This window comes from Vicugna pacos, chromosome X, assembly GCF_048564905.1.
Source record: "Vicugna pacos chromosome X, VicPac4, whole genome shotgun sequence".
NCBI classification, from domain to species: Eukaryota; Metazoa; Chordata; class Mammalia; order Artiodactyla; family Camelidae; genus Vicugna; species Vicugna pacos.
Genome location: NC_133023.1, coordinates 13,808,734 through 13,825,740, shown reverse-complemented (window position 1 = coordinate 13,825,740; position 17,007 = coordinate 13,808,734). Strand labels below are relative to the sequence as shown.

The window sequence follows — 17,007 nt, the reverse complement described above, 5'->3', positions numbered from 1 at the left end:
ACAGTAGTTGCCAGGAGTTGGGGAGGAGGGAATGGGGATGGGTACAGCACTTCTTTCTGAGGTGAAGAAAATGTTCCGGAGGTAGATATTGGTGATGGTTGCACAATCTTGTGACTATACTAAAATCCACTAAATAATACACCATTTAAAAATGGTGAATTTTATGGCATGTGAATTATATTTCAGAAAAAGATCTCAGAAATTATATCTTAGAAAAACAAAAATACTGTGAGCCTATAAATAGAGAGGCAGTTTCTGTGCACCTGAGGAGAGTTCTATTTAAAGGGTTAAGCAAAGCAGAGGGTAGTTCTCGCTTAATGTGAAGCTTTTCCCCAAGGGAATGCATTTCTGTTATAGAGTTTTCATCCATTCATTCAACAGTCATTCAGTGAGGACATGTTACATACAACAATCAGAACAGTATCTGCTTCCACTTGCCTGTTGTTGCTTGAAGGCCTCAATAAGTACATCAATATCAGTAAAAGTGAGAGGAAACTGCAGCCGAGGACCACAATAGGAATCTGGGACGTCTATCAGTCCCAAATAGTCCTGTCTATCCTTGCTGTCCTGGGTGCTGCTACCAAAAAATCGATTTGCTAATTCTGAAACAGAAAAACAGAAGCGGGAGGGGGAATCAGCATTCTCATACTTAAAATGCAATAAATACCTTCTTGGATATCTAGCCCATGTAAGGCACTATGCTAAATGTTACGAATACCAAGCTATTCCACATATAACCATGAGAAATGATTTGTTCTGAGATCAGTAGATATGTTCATGTGAATCATCATCATCCCTTCCTGGGTGGACATTTTACCAAAGCAGTGAGTTCATCAGTGGGGAGGAGAGGAGAAGCACAGGGAAAACTGGTCAATCAAGGTATTTTGATGCTCTAAAGCTCTAACTCTACTTTTTTTGTCCACTCTTACATCTCATATTTTTACAAATAGGGTTGAAAACATAACAATGCATTGTATTTAGTTCAAATATCTGCGGCTAATCAAGATCTACAGAAAATTAAATGGCAATATTCAATTTTTCCCTGTTAAACACTTAAAATTTTACTTAGCTGTAATTGATTTGTTTCTCTCATCAGGTAAAAACAAATTTTCTGACGTGATTTTCTTTTTCATCTTGTTAACAAAGAAGATAAAGTTAGATGACCAACCATAGGCAGAAATACCCAAAGGACGTCTCCCTCCTGGAGAGGCATTTTTGTGCGAAAGATTCCTGAACTGCCCATTGCAGTAAGTGCTGAGCCCCCAGGATCCCTTTCTTGCTAGACTGCCTATGAAACAGCCCAAGAACAGAAACCTGGCCAATTCAGGTGGAGAAGGAGAAAAGGGACATGGTAGATTGATTGCAAAAGTGTCCCCAGTTCTCTATTCCAACTTCTAACCATGCTTTTTAATGTGATTTTGCAGCCACTCTCATCAAGAGACTTTCCCCAGCCTTGAAGCTGTGCTAGGTTTGTGACCTGAGCTGAACTAAAGAATGTGGTGGAAGTTTTATGTACCAGTTCCAGCCAAGGCCTCAGGAGGCCTCTTGTGCTTCCATGCTCTCTTTTGAAACTGTGTCACTACCACGAAGCCCAGGCTAGGCTACTGAAAGCTCCAAGACCATGTGAAGCAGAGACGAGCCACCCTAGCCAACGCTGTTCTAGATCAGCCACCAGCCAGCAGACCTGTAAACATATGAGTGAACTCCAGCCAAAGCCTGAAAAACTACCCAATCAAGCCTGCCAAGATCAGCAGAAGTGCTCAGCTAATCTGCAGACTCGTGAGCAAAAAGAAATGTTTATTACATGCTACTGAACTAGTTTGGTTGTTCAATACACAGTGTTATTGAGGGGGGAGGTATAGCTCAGTGGTAGAGTGCCTGCTTAGCATGCACAAGGTCCTGGGTTAAATCCACAGTACTTCCACTATAAACAAACAAACAAACCTAATTACCTCCCCTCAACAAAATGAAATGAAAAAATAAAAACAGTTAAAAATACATAGTATTATTGCAGTAACAGATAACTGACGCAGAGGACCATGACATACTCTTCAACTCATTAATAGTGAATTGTTACTAAGCTCATTTACTCAGAAGTTCTCTGCAAGTAGTTACTATCTTTTTGAATAGTAATAGTGGACATGTTTGGAAGGTATGATGTAGCAGGTGTAGATAGAATACATTGTTTTTCATGACTTGATAACACTGAAAGATTACAGTTAAAAACTAAACGAAATTTTTTTCTAAAGTCATAATATTTGGTAATTTTAAAATGCTTTGTAAATTACTATGCACCCCAATTTTTTTTGGTGGTAGTTGATGATGTTCTATAAGAAGTTAAGTTTAGGAGTAATAATGTCTGTCTTCAGTGTGGTTCAGCAGAGGTTATTTTACTCATTTGCATTTGGTTTGAGATTTGAGAATAACAGTAACTTCATTTTATGTTTGAAATCTAGAAATGCAGAGCATCTTGGTAAATTTTATCTCAGATTATTCACTTTGTAGTCAGTAAAACCTAAATACCCTACTTGACTATCTTAATAATCATTTCTACTTGGTAGTCATCCTTAGAGATGTATCTTGGTCCAAGAAAAACCTTTCCTCTTCCTAACTCTACACACTGAAAAATCAGGCTCCTTTGGGAAGAACAACAACAATAACAACAACAACAAACAAACAAAACCAAAAACAACCTCAGCAATTTCACTATATCATTTTAAAACTAACTTACTAGGTAGCCCCAATTGGTGAAGTATAAACAAGAACTGACTTTCTTTTCCCTAATCATTGCCTCCACTGATGCTTTGTCAACTCTCCCTTTCTCATCAGCTAACTGATAAATCAAGTCAATTCCATCAGTTCTGGTTATTAAAACTCAGTCTTGTTGTTTAAGAACAAAATTAAAATATTGTTTTTCTTCTTTAAAAAAAAAGCCCAGTCTAGCCTTTCCTTCCATATATTTGATGACCTTCACGTCTTACAAGTTCAGTGATAAATGTATGGAAAAGCACCATTTCCCTAAATCAATTCTTAATCAAATGGCTCAATATGAAATATCAGTAAACATCAAATCATAATCCTTCTGTTGGTTTTTAGCCACATAAAAAAGAGTAACAGATTTTCTTTCTAAAGTGGGTAGCTAATGCGGGTCATGTGTGAAAACAATCAAAAGCTTTAACATTTTAAAAGCAAGTACTGTCCTTGTGGGCTGTAACTATTAAAACTAATATTAATAATTTAATGAATGCCAGCAATGTAAGAATATTTGTGCAACATGTAATTAGAATTAATCCTTACCTTGTCAGTTTACAATTCTGTCAACATGAATCTAAAGTAATTAAATATAATAAAATCTTGAATTATAATCGAATGATACCTTTACAAGTTGTTCTAAAGAAAATACCTCAAAAATACTCCCTACACATAATCTTTTTTTTTACCCAGTACAAACTCAAAATCTTGAGAGGGAAAAATCTAAAACCCATAATTAAAAATACAAAACAAAACAATTTCTGCCTCTACCACCCACATGTCACTTTGAAAATAAGCTCCAGATATTACTGGAAAAAGAAACGCACCAATTGAATCATGTTTATAGTCATTTCATTTCTCAATTATGAATTTGGATTAAAACCACCATTGTCCATACAATAAATTCAATGGATGCCAAAATGACATTTCATAAAATTCAACACCTATTTCAAATTTTTAAAAAACTCAGAAAACTAGGAATAGAAGGATACTTCTTTAACATACCTTACCATATTTTTAAAAATTTAAATCAACAATAATGGTTTTCCCATTAAGTCTTTTAACAAAACACTTTCACTGTTTCATTTTAACTCTGTTCTGCTATCTCCAGCAAATGCAATAAAACATGAAGCCAAAATAAGAGCAGTGACTATTGGATTGAAAAATATAAAAATAAAGTTACCTGTGACCCATGTGATTAACTATCTACACTCCAGAAAATCAATTGAAAAACTCTCAGAATTAATAGGAGAATTAAAATAATACAGAGGTTAATCACAGTGGTTTGAATCACAGCTTCACCACTGGTAAGATGAATAACCTCGGGAGGTTACCTTATAAACCTCAGTATTCTCATCCACAAAAAGGGGATGATAATACTAATTCCATTGGTTTGTCATGAAGAATACATGAGATGATATATTTAAAGTACTTAAAGACATGGCATTTGGCATTTAATAAATATCAGTAATAATCATAAATTATTATTTCATTAATGTTATTGTTCAATAGTGGCACAATACAAAATAAATAGACATAAACCAAAAGCTTTACCGAATACTACCAATAACCATTAGGGAGATAAAATGGGGAAAATATCCTATTCACAATAACAACAAAAAATATAAAATACATGGTTTGATGGGACATTCTGACTCATCAGAGAAGCAGAAAAAAATCAAAAACACTTGCACACACTCCATCCCATTCCCCACTTCCACCAGTCTCTGTTTAAACCTGTTGCTATGATAGCAGCTTTGGCTTACTACTTGTGGAAGGAGGTTGATGTGAAAAAGCAGACTGGGGAATGGATGAGTGGAGTCTCCCCATCAGGTCCTATGAATTGGCTTTGAGCAAGTAGTAGGACATGTAGATGAACTGCTTCCAGGTCACCTCTTACCTCTGAAACAGCCAGAATGTCTCAACACACTCCATGCCTTAGAGTTAAAACCATTAATCTGGTCCTGGTATCTGGAACTGTTAAATGACCTTCTGGTCCCTAAATATACCCTGCTTAGGGGTCACAGCACTTCTGCCAAAGAGGCCTAGGTGGAGGTTGTCTGGAACCTTCCCGCCAAGAAGGGCCATCAGAAAGCAACCTACACTAAGGTACAGAATGGTGACTCTAGTCAACAATACTCTACTGTATATTTGAAAGTTGCTAAGAGAGTACATTTTAAAAGCTCTCACCACACACACAAAAATTGTAACTGTGAATTGATGTATGTGTTAACTTACTTTATCATTTTGCAATATATATACATATATAAAATAATTATATTATACACCTTAAAATTACATGTTATATGTCAATTATATTTTAATAAAACTGGAAAAAATTTAACAAGTGAAATTGACCTACAGCAATAATTTGTAAATCTCTTTTTCTGATACATACAATAACTAAATCAGTATGATTCTAGGATTCTATATAACAGAGATATATACAGAATAGACAGCCCAGAAATATGCCCTATTATATATTTTTAAATTAATATATTATGAAGGAGGCACTATAAATCATGGGTGAAAAGATACATTATGAAATAAACATTGTGGGAAAAATCGGTTAACTACTCGGAAATTTTCTCTGTAGTTGTGTTTTTCAATTGTTCTCAACCACTAGGCATCAAAACTTCCTCTTTTAGTTTACTATAAAAAACTCAAAACTTATGAAATGTTAAAATTTTTCAGAGTCAAACCATAAAAAAAATCTAGAAAAGCAGGCATAGTAATCCACACTTTAAATATTTCAGGGCCATCTAAGTTTAAAAGCAGAAGGATCCCCAAAGAAAAAAATACTTAGACTTGAAAAGAAAGACATTTTGAATAATTAATAGGTGAAAATTTCCTAAACCTGACCAAAAATATCAACTTAGACATAACAGAAGCTCAGCAAACCTCACACAAGATAAATAAAAATGAAATCTCATGAAGGCACATTATGGTTACAAATGCTATTTTCCAATATCACTTAGGCTAGTTTGTTTCTTCCCCACCTCCTTCGGGTGACTGTTATTTACATGTAATATAATTAAGTTTATTTGCCACAGTACTGTAGTCTATTTTGGAATCACATTCTCTCTCTTCCTAATTAATTAATTTTTTTTTTAGGGATGTGAAACATTACCACGGTTCTAAAAGTTAGAAGTACAAAAAGGTATTCACAGAGAAGTTTCACTCTCCCCTCATCCCTCTTACCCAATCCCTATTCTCCCATTCTCTCTGCCCTGCTCCCACTCATTCCTCCATTCTCTATAGATAAATAATGCCATGACTTTCTGATTTACCCTGTAGGTTTCTCCTATATTTACTTTTGTACAAATGAGCATACACACACACACACACACACACACACATCAGACAAAAACTTCTTAAGCAGGATATTCAAAGCAATAATCATAAAAGAAAAAAAATTGTACTACATTAAAATCAAGAATGTCTGTTCATCAAAAAGCATCATTTAAAGATTAAGGACTGGGGGATGGATAAAGCCAAAGGCTAGGAGAAGATATCTGCAATAAATTTATCCAGTAAAGATTCATATTCTCATATTTAGAATATTTATAAATTGGTAAGAAAAAGACAGATAACCCAATAGAAAAATGGGCAAAAGACCTGAACAGGCACTTTGCCAAATGGGATGTTCATGTGACTGTTAAACATTCAAACAGGTGAGCAACTTCACTGTTCACCAGGGAAATGCACATTAGAGCAGAAATGTGATACTACTACATACCTACCAGAATGGCTAAAATGAAAAGGACTGGCAATTCCACGTATTGACAAGGATATGGAACAAGTGGAACTCTCATACACTGTTGGCAGTATAACTTGGTACACAAATTTTGTAAACTGCTTATCAGTATGTAGTAAAGCTAAACATATGCATGTCCTATAACCCCAAACTTCCTTTTCTGGGTTGTGGTAAATCTTTATAATAATGGCCCCCAATAAATCATGCCTCCTTGTATTCATATCCTTTTACACTATAATGCTGCTACTGCTCCCTGGAAGAGATGGATCTTTCCTAACCCCTTTGAATCTGTGGCTAGCCTTGCAACTTGCTTTGACCAATAGAATATGGCAGAACTGACTTTGTGTGAGTTCCAGAGCTGAGGCCTAAAGAGGTTTTGCAGCGTCTGCCTTTGCCCTCTTGGGACCCAGCTGCCATGTAAAGAAGTCCAGGATATTCTGTTAGACAGAGAGGCTACATGAGGAGAAGGGAGATGTCCAAGTTATGGCCAACACCAAAGTCCCAGACATGTGAGTAAAACCATTTGGACCTCCCTCCTCAGCCCAGCTAGGTTGAGTGAGCCCATCTGACACCACGTGCAACAAAGACAAACCAACCACACTGAGCTCTGTTCAAATGTCTGACCCACAGAATCACAAGCAATAAAATGGCTGTTGTTTTTAGGCACTAAATTTTGGGGTGGTTTGTTACATAGCAATAGACAACTGAAAATGAATACATAGCAAAAGAAAAGAATACATATGTTTACTAAAAAGGACATGTACAAGAATGTGCATAGTAAAACACTTAAATGACCCAAACTGAAAACAACTCAAATGTCCATAAACAACTGAATAGATAAATTTTGATATATTCATAAAATGGAATATTATTCATCAATAAAAATGACCAAATGGATGACTCTCAGAAATACGATGTTAAGTAAAAGAAGCAAGACTTAAAACTCTCTACTTTCATTTATACAGAGAAGTTCAAAAACAAGCAAAACTAATCTAGAAGGTACAAGTCAGGAAAGTAGTGATGGGGGTGCAGGGATTGGATAGTGACTGGAGGGGGACAAGAAGGAAGCTTCTGTAGCTCTGATAATGTTTTATTTCTTGTTCTGGGTGCAGGTTACAAGGCTATGTTTACTCTGAGAAAATGTATTAAGTCATAAACTCATTTGTGTACTTTCCTGCAATATGTGTACTTTTCTTCCAGAAAAGTTCACATAAGAAGAGTAAACCACTGTCCCTGCCTTTGATAAAATTTTAACAATATTCTTAAATCACTTGCAGAATTTTTTTAAATGCAGATTTTTAAAAATACAGAGCCTGAGTAAATATCTTTGGGCTGGAACCCAGCCATCTGTGGCTATGACTCTCCATAAGAGATTCTGATGCATAGCCCAGATTAAAATATTAACTCATTAGCAGAAAGAGTGCTGTTTCATTTCATCATTACTATACTTCCCCTTAGAAATATTTTTGCCAAGGAACATGAAGCACAAACAACTGTCTTCAAGTTGTAATTATCTAAAAGAAAAAAAATGGCAAAATACCCACTTTCATCTACTCCCCACTCCTCAGGTTTGGCTATTCCACCATTCAGAAAGCTTCTACAGATCATTAAATGCTTTCATCAGTTTCATACATATGTACTTAGCTCAGAGTATACCATTAAAATACCATTCTTTTGCCACTTTGATTAGTCACTAGATTAAAAGATGCTCTTAGATGCAACATTTTTAACTAGGGCAAAAAAATGGTTGGCCCAAATTGAAGAAAAATGAATTTTTAAGTCAAGTGTCTACCTTGAGAATAACAATAGGCAAATCTTAATTTGCAGGAGAAATACATGACTTATGAATATCTATAAATTTATAATAATTTTGAACCACACCTATATTACCTATATCTGAAATGATTTCTTTGGTCATTTCAGAATGACTAAATGATAGATAGATAGATAGATAGACAGACTGACAGACTGACAGATAGACACTTAGCTAGCTATGCACAAAAGAGAGACATGATAGGGCCAACTGTGTTTAATTTGCCATTTCCCCCAGATCTGTTTCATGAAATACTCAAGATATTTTGATCTCTCAGCACAAAAGTTCTATGGATAAAAATAAGATCCTCTTTACTAAGCTACTATCATACATCAGTATTTGGTATTACATAGACAAGACAGATGGGCATCTTTTTAATTTCTTACTGTTCTCCCATCTTCAGAGTTAACATTCCTTGACAAGACAATTCAATATTTAATGATTGTTTTTCAAAAGACAAAACTTTTTACTTACTTGGATCTTTCTTGTGTACATGTGCATAGTTTTCCAACATGAAGGAGAAGAAGTTGGATAGCTGGACAAAATAAAAATACATTTATCAGTTAATGAACCCCAAACAGCTACTGTGGCAAATGCTGTTGGTGTTCCATGCAAAGTTCCCTTTACTCTTCTGAGGCTCTCATCTCCCAGCTGCCATAGATGCTAATGGGTCCCGCCTCTACCTGCTCCCCTGCTCCCCAGGATTGCCTTTGGCAGATGGGCAGCACCTTCCTCAGAGTTGCTTAGGATATCAGATGTTCCCCCTCCTGGGGAGCTGTCCATAGAAAATGAGTAACTAAAGCAAGGGTATCAGAGCCCAGACCCCCACCTCCATTGCCACCGGGTGGGACAAACTGTGACGCATTTCACAGTTCTGAGCTCCCAGTGCGATCAGGCTGAGGTCAGACTTCTCCAAAAGCCCTATTTTTGCCTAGTTTCTTCCCCTGTACTATCCTGCTTTCCTCACTCCCTTATATGTAGGTTTTTCCTGAGAACACTCTCTCAGGAAGTCACTTGTACCAGAATCCCTGTCTTAGACTCTGCTTCTAGAAAACAACCTAAGACAGCTACTAGATTTTGTTCACTATGATCTCTTCTGTTCCTTTTGGTTGGTGAGATTACGAGTTAAGGGATATTCTTAGATGTCAAATATATTTGGGAAATGAAGGAAGGAAGGGAAGGAGGGAGGGAAAGATGGAAATTCACCAGCATTCCAACCATCACCTAGATATTGCCTCTATGCCTACCAATTATCTGCAAAGACCTGCATGTATACAGCAGAAAGAATTCTTTCTCCAAGCCCTGCCTCCCATGAAGAGTGAACATTAAGGAATCTTACCAATCTGGGAGTAGATTTGGGAGTTAAGAAAAGGAAAACTTCATACAACTATCAAAATGTATAATTTTAATGCAGTTGATGGGTTTGTCAATTAAGAGTCAACAGAAAAAAAAAAGAGTCAACAGAAATTACAATGAGATACTACTTCACACACACTAGGATGACTATCATCAAAAAGACAAATAAGAAGTGTTGGCAAAGATGTGGCAAAACTGTAGTCCTCATACACTGCTGGTGGGAATATAAATGGTATAGCTGCTTTGGAAAACAGTTTAGCAATTACTCAAAAAGTTAAACCTAGAGTTACCAGATGACCCAGCAATTCCATTCCTAGATATATACCCAAGGAAACTGAAAACATACACCCACAGGAAAACATACAAACATTCATAGCAGCATTATTCATAATAGCCAAAAAAAAGTAGAAACCACCCAAATGATCTACCACTGAGGAATAGATAAACAAAATGTGCTATTATCTATACAATGGAATAATATTCAGCACTAAAGAGGAATGAAGTATTGACACATGCTACAACATGGATGAAACTTGCAGACATGATGCTAAGTGAAATAAGTCAGTTACAAAGGATCACACAGTGTGTGATTCCATTTATACAAAATGGCCAGAAAAGGCAAATCCTTAAAGATAGAAAATAGATTAGTAGTTGCCAGAGGACAGACAAGGGGTGGGAATGTGGAGTGACTGCTAATGACTATAGAGGTTTTTTTTGGGAGGGGAGGTGATGAAAATGTTCAAAAATATATTGTGGTGATGACTGCACATTTTTGGAATATACCAAAGACCACTGAATTTTTCACTTTAAATGAGTGAATTGTATCTCAATAAATGTGTTATAAAAAAGACTTTGGTATTAAAGAACATACTAATACCGGAATATTTGTATATAAAGTATATCAATTTAAGAGCTCACTCCACCTTTATCTCCATCACTATATTCTATAGTGCTTAAAAGGACAGTCAACACTGTGAACTATGGGAATACCTGACTGAATCACAGGATATAATTTTTTATAACTACCAAGAATAAATCCAGCAATTTCTTTAATTCTTTTTAAAATTTTCTTAGTTATTTCTGGATTATATGATAAATAAATTTATAGATAAACATATAATTGTTGAAAACTACAAATGATATGGAATGAAAATGAGAAGGCCCTTGCCACCCAATCCTACCCACCAGTATCACTCTTGTCCCCAGAAAGAACCATGGTAAATATTTCACTGTATACTTTTTCCCAGACTTTTGCTGTATGTTTCATTTTCTTTCACATATATAGGGATGAAAACTCTTCATATTATTCCACAAGTTGATTTTTTCACTAACAATTATATTGTAGATCTTTCCAAGATCTTTTTTATTATTAAAAGTATTTTTTTTCTATTAATAAGCATTGAAGCTAGATTTACATATCACTTGAAAAAGTCCGTCTTCACCCATCTATATTTTCTTCTAGAATTTTCATGTTTTTTCCCAGGAAATTCTTCCATTTATTTAACTCCTTAAAGTATTTTTTTCTTCATAAAGTAACAACTTTACTTCCTATTAGGGTACATACCAAAAAATAGAACAAGACCATTTATATTAGTTAACTAGACATCTGGCAGCCCTTTTAAAAATATGAACTTCAGAATTGAAAAACACCATCCTCTTTCTGCATCATACTCTCTTTTAATAGCTAGTTCCAAAACAATGTCACTACATCCTCTATAAAAGTTTTTCACCAAGGTAAACTCAGCTTAAAATGGACCCAAACTTTCATTCTTTCAATAACAAGGGGCAAAGAGAAGCATTTACCCAAAGAAGAGACAAGTTTGCAAAACAGACCTGCAGTTGGCCTTGTTCATCAGCATATTCGATAGACTGGAAGATGGTGAGAGCATAACGCTGTCTGGTCTTCAACCTAGCACTGTAACCTCGGTACCAGTTCTGGATGACCAATGCGGCTTTAAGTGCTGCAGATCCGCAGGATATGAAAGGCAAAGAAAAACAGTTACAATGCAGCTACGGGGAGGGGAAGGTAGGTGTTTCAGAAAAAAATCAGTCCACTTGGGTTCCCACGTTCTAAGAACATAAAAAGTACAATGAGATTAACCTTTATGTTTTTGTAAAATGTCCTCAAGTCTCAAATACACAGAGAATAATGACATAGCCATTAAGAGCAGAATTTCTGGAGCCTGAATTTGAATCCTAACCCTGCCAATTACTGTCTATGTAATTCTGGGAAAGTTATTAAAACTCTCAAAGCCTCAGTTTCCTCGACTGTAAAATGGGGATAATAATAGTACTCTGGCACTACTTAGGCATATGAAGTAGCAATTCCATTCTTCACTATATACCCTAAAGCAATTCTCACACAGTCCATAAAAGATACATATGGGGATACAATGCTCCTTTGCGGCAGTGGGGAGTTTGACACCAACGCAGCCTAACTGCGGTGGGTGCACATCGTGGAGTATTATGCCACAACTGGAAGCCATAGATAGCAATGAGGATGGCTCTTAAAAACATCGTGCCTCAGTTAGAACAGTTATTAAAAAGTTAGAGACAGAATGTAATACAACATGATACCATTGTATATAAATTTAAAACACACACACAAAACCATAATATATGTTTCATAAGAATATATAGTAAGGGAAAGAAACTAAAAACAATAGATTGGTTATTTATGGGGGGAATGAATGAATGAGCATAGAGGATATGGATAAAAGGGAATAGCTAATAAAATTTTTTTCAAATATTTACTGTCTGCAGTTGGTTGAATACATGGATGTGGAACCCATGAATATAAAGAGCCAACTGCACCTTAGAGGGAGCCTTTCAGTTACACCATAACAACATGATACCTAGGTGATAGCTCTTTATATTCAATGTTCTCTGTTCAAATCACTCTGTGGTTTTGGCCTCCTGACTAGACCCTGCCTGATGAGCTGTACCATCCAGGTAGGGAAAGTAGGTTCAGCTTAAGCCTCAAGCCTCCAACTTCCTGCGTGCTCCAGCTCGGGTCCTTATTCGATTTCCACATTGGGATTTTGAATCTTTGGGCAGTGGCTGATCAAATGGACTTTGACCCACATCCTGCTATTTATTGCTCCTTGGGCACAGAGTTCACACAGCACCCTCTCCAGCAGGGAGAAGGAGACAGGCAGCGCACGGCTGGGCATACCAACCTCAGACCTCTAAAACCTCAACTGATTTCTAAGAACCCATTCACCCACAGCAGGGCCACTCTAGCCAGCTGAGGATCCTCCTCTGAAGCAGAAACCTGCAAAATGGCAAAGGGTAGAGCCCAGATATGACAGACCCTACCCGAGATGGGTCACTGGCTCCATGATCCCCAACTCTGCCCGTCAAGTTGATGATCTGGGTCATCCAGCTCTAAACTCGTTGGACAGCTTAGACCCACTTCTAGTCCTGCTGTTTCATCAGGGCTTGTCTTCCCTGTCACATTAATTCCATCCAGAAAACAAAAAAAATCAAGTATTGCCATGTGTGTCCCAAGGGCCTTCTATTTTTGTTTCTAGAAGCAAGTAACAGCACAGGTTTAGTAAGTTACCTGGCCGGTTTTCTGTGATCAGCACAGGTGGTTTCTCTATTGCCAAGCCAGTTTTTTTGTTGCTGTTGTCCTTGTTTTTTAATGGAGTCCTTTTCTCTGGTGGCAACCATTATCATGGCATTTTGCAAGAAATTAAATGTCCATGTGAAAGGTCAATGAGCAAAACAAATAATAAATTCAGAGCATTTGCTTTGTGCCAGGCACTGTGCTTGGTGCTTTATGTGGATGATTTGATTTGATCTGATTTGACCCTCTCAACGATCCTATGAAGTGTCATTATCCTTGTTTTACAGATAAGGAAAGTGAGGCTCAGAAATAATTGTTTGGGGTCACATTGCATGTGAGTGGGAGAATGTAGAGTCAAGTCCAGATTTCTGTAATTCCAGAAACTGGACTCATAACCCCTAAGTTATACAACCCAGCATGCCATTTGGAATCAGTCATAAAAAATGAGATAATAATGTAGATCAGTATCTCCCCCAACCCCTTCCCTACCTCATGTTCCCTATACTTTTTACCTGTTTTATTGTTCTCCATAGTACTTTTTACTGACATTCTATACAGTCACATGTTTATGTGTTTAGTGTCTACCTTCCCCTATTAGCTAAGCTACACAAGAACAGGGACTTTTATTTTATTCACTGCTGTATTCCCAGTACCTGGGGTAAGGCCTGGCAATAGATATTTCTTGAATGACTGAAAGAATGAATGAATCACTTCTAGGGCCATTGTCATAATACATAATAATATGCTAGTAATGAGTTTATATACATATTAGTAATACATTAACTGATTTAGTTATTAAAATAAAATGCTTAGCATATTGCCCAACATACAGGAAGCACCCAATTAATGGTAGATACTTTTTTTAAAAAGGAGGGAGTAAAAGGTGATAATTATCTCTCTTCCAGCTAACAACTTCTAGTACCCCCAAAGACTTCCTAATTATACATAACATTTTATTAAAAATTTAACAAACTACCATTGAACAGGTTACCATCTCAGGAGCAGAAGAGCCGTGCCAACCGGGACCCACGGGGCTTGCTCCCTTAGAATCCACAGTCCCGGCTCAAACATCACCTTCACAGTGAGGCCTTTACTGACCACCCCTTTTAAAATGGCACCCGTCCCCCATTGCCTATCTCCTTCTTTATTTTCTCTCCAAGCACTTATCACCATCTGATATAGCATCTGTTTTATTCATTTGTTACTGTCTGTCTCCTTTCACTAGAATGTAATCTCCATAAAGACTGGGATTTTGGTCCACTGGGTTAGCTACTGTATCCTCTGAGTCTGGAAGAGTCCCTGGAATGTAGTAGATACTCAGTAAATATTTGCTGAATGAATGAATGAATGAAATTATTGTTTAGTTAAAATTTTGTGTCTTGTGTTTCTCTTCATTATAACTGCTGAGTCTTTGGTTTGATTCTTCAAATAGGAGTTTATTTGACAGTCCTCTAAATAAGAAGCTTCATATTCAGAATTATATAAGGCACTTAAAGACTCTGCTTTTGAAATTCTGCTAGCAGAGGCCTCTTGAGGAGACAACAGGATGAGTGAATATTTAATGTAACTTTAAGGGGCCAGATACCCAGTCAGGAAGAGAGGCACAAGTGTGACAGAACTGATTAAAATGAATTCAAATGAACCATCTAGCGGCAAAAAGCTTTCAACAAGGAGGAAAAGCATCTATTACCTCAGCTGTTCAAAGCATGATGAGAACTGGGTATGGCTCAACTCTGGGACCATAGTTTTCGTTGTTCTTACTTTTGTTTACAGATATCTGCCATCTGCTAGAGGTAGCTGTCCCAGTGAGACTTCCAATTTCACTGGAAAAACAGCTCAAAAGCACATGCCCAGTGGAAATGAAATGGTCACAAAACCTGCTTCTTGGACAGCAAGCAAGGCAGGGACCCTCCGAGGCTCACTCATCCACAAACTCTGGCATTCCTGCAGAGCAAGGGCACAACACAGCATCCTTGTCCCTGGAAAGCACTTTTCTTAAACAAAAAGAAAACGAAAATAAAGCATGGGCCCAGTCTCCAAGCAATGACAGACATTTTAAACAAAACCAGCACTTTCCCAAATGACAAAAGAGATCATAGTGTTATCATTCTTGTAAATCTTTGGCCTTCCAGTCAGAGAAGGGCAAGAATTAGAGGTCACTTCTTTGACTTTTTCTTTACGCACATGCTCGCTCACCCACCAACCCATCCACATGGAATAATAAGGATAAGTTCTGAATTTGTAATCTGGAGATTTCCATTTTGGTCCTTACTCAGCCAGGTGCCAACTGTGTAATCTCAGGCAAATTGCTTAATCTCTCTGGTCCTCAGTTTCTTATGTGAACAATGAGAATGTGGGATTATGTGATTTCTAAGATCCTTTCTGATTATAAAATACTCTAATTCATCCCTCTATTTTTTTAAATGCCCCAGCTATAGCCTACCTACAGCAAAGCTGAAAATAACCATTAAAGGACAAAGTAGGATGTGTAAATGTGAACACTCAAATCAAAAGCTTCTGGACAAAAAAGACAAATTCTAAAGGCTACTCAAAAGAAAAAAATTTGAATTATCCTTGTAAAAAAAAAAGTCCAAGTCAATTCATTAACATCCTTGGCTTTCCCATCAAGGAACTGTAGCCAAAATTTGCTAGCAGTAAGTCTAGGAACAAACATTTCACCTACTACTTCTCCTTTAAACGGCCTAAAGTATGATTACAGCATATGATATGTTAACTGGTTCAAGTGACCAGCCAATAGAAGATGGGGAGAAATGGATGGGGAAGAAGGTGTAGACAAGAGAGGGCTGGGAGACAGAGACACGTGGGAAGGGTTTAAAGCCCAGAGGTTTCAATGAAGATGGAGAGATCAAAGAATGGGATAACAATCATGAAGATTACAGAGGTGGAGCTGATCCAGAAGGCCACAGGGGCAAGGAAATGGGAGTGAGCAGCTGAAGCAGAGCAGAGGAGGAGCTGCCGGAGTTTAGGAGGTCAAGGAACTGAGACATCAAAGTGTTTGGGGTTATTCACGTATATAATATATTTTTAAATTAGTTTTTTATTTTATTTTTTAGTGGAGGTACAGGGGATTGAACCCAGGACCTTGTGCTTGCTAAGCACACCTCTACCACTAAGCCCCATGTATACAATGACAATAAAGATACTTAAGATGATACTAGGACGTGGGGCACAGAGTGCACAACAAATGAGGAAGTTAGTGGATAGCAAAAACAAGGAAGGGCTATCAAATGGTACTCCCAAAGGGCATAAACCTAGACTTCAGACACCACAAACTTGGCAAACATGTCTTAGGTTGTACAGGATTAGGATATTTTTAACTTTTTATTTTGAAACACTTTTTCAAACAGAAAATGGTAGAAATAGTATAACTGTTAATATTTTGTTACATATGCATTATCTTTCTCTCTCTATATATACACACATCTACACACACAGCATCATCATCAGCATCATCATCACCATCATTTCTTGTCTCCTGTATTCTAGAACAAGTCCTTAGCCTTTCTTTCTCTTTAATGACACTGAAATTTTTCAAGAGTACAGGCCACTTATTTAAAATATCCCTCAGTTTGGATCTCCTATTTCCTTGTGATTAGATTCCGGTGATTATATTTTGTTATTATATTTTGGCAGGAATAAGTGATAGGTCTCAAGTGCATTACATCAGGAGGCACAAGATGTTTATTTGTCTCATTGCTGGTGATATGAACTTAGATCACTTGGTTAAGGTGGTATCCA

General features: G+C 36.9%; 1 protein-coding gene across 1 annotated transcript in view; it reads right to left on the bottom strand.

Annotated features, from left to right (window-relative positions):
• The window catches only part of PPEF1 (protein phosphatase with EF-hand domain 1), a 125,747-nt gene that overhangs the window by 61,325 nt on the left and 47,415 nt on the right, over positions 1-17,007 (bottom strand). The window contains exons 8-10 of the mRNA XM_031673271.2: positions 11,511-11,638; positions 8,796-8,856; positions 439-602 (exon numbers count right to left, since the gene is read on the bottom strand). Of these exons, the coding sequence (XP_031529131.1) occupies positions 439-602; positions 8,796-8,856; positions 11,511-11,638 (353 nt within the window). The remainder of the gene's footprint in view (positions 1-438; positions 603-8,795; positions 8,857-11,510; positions 11,639-17,007) is intronic.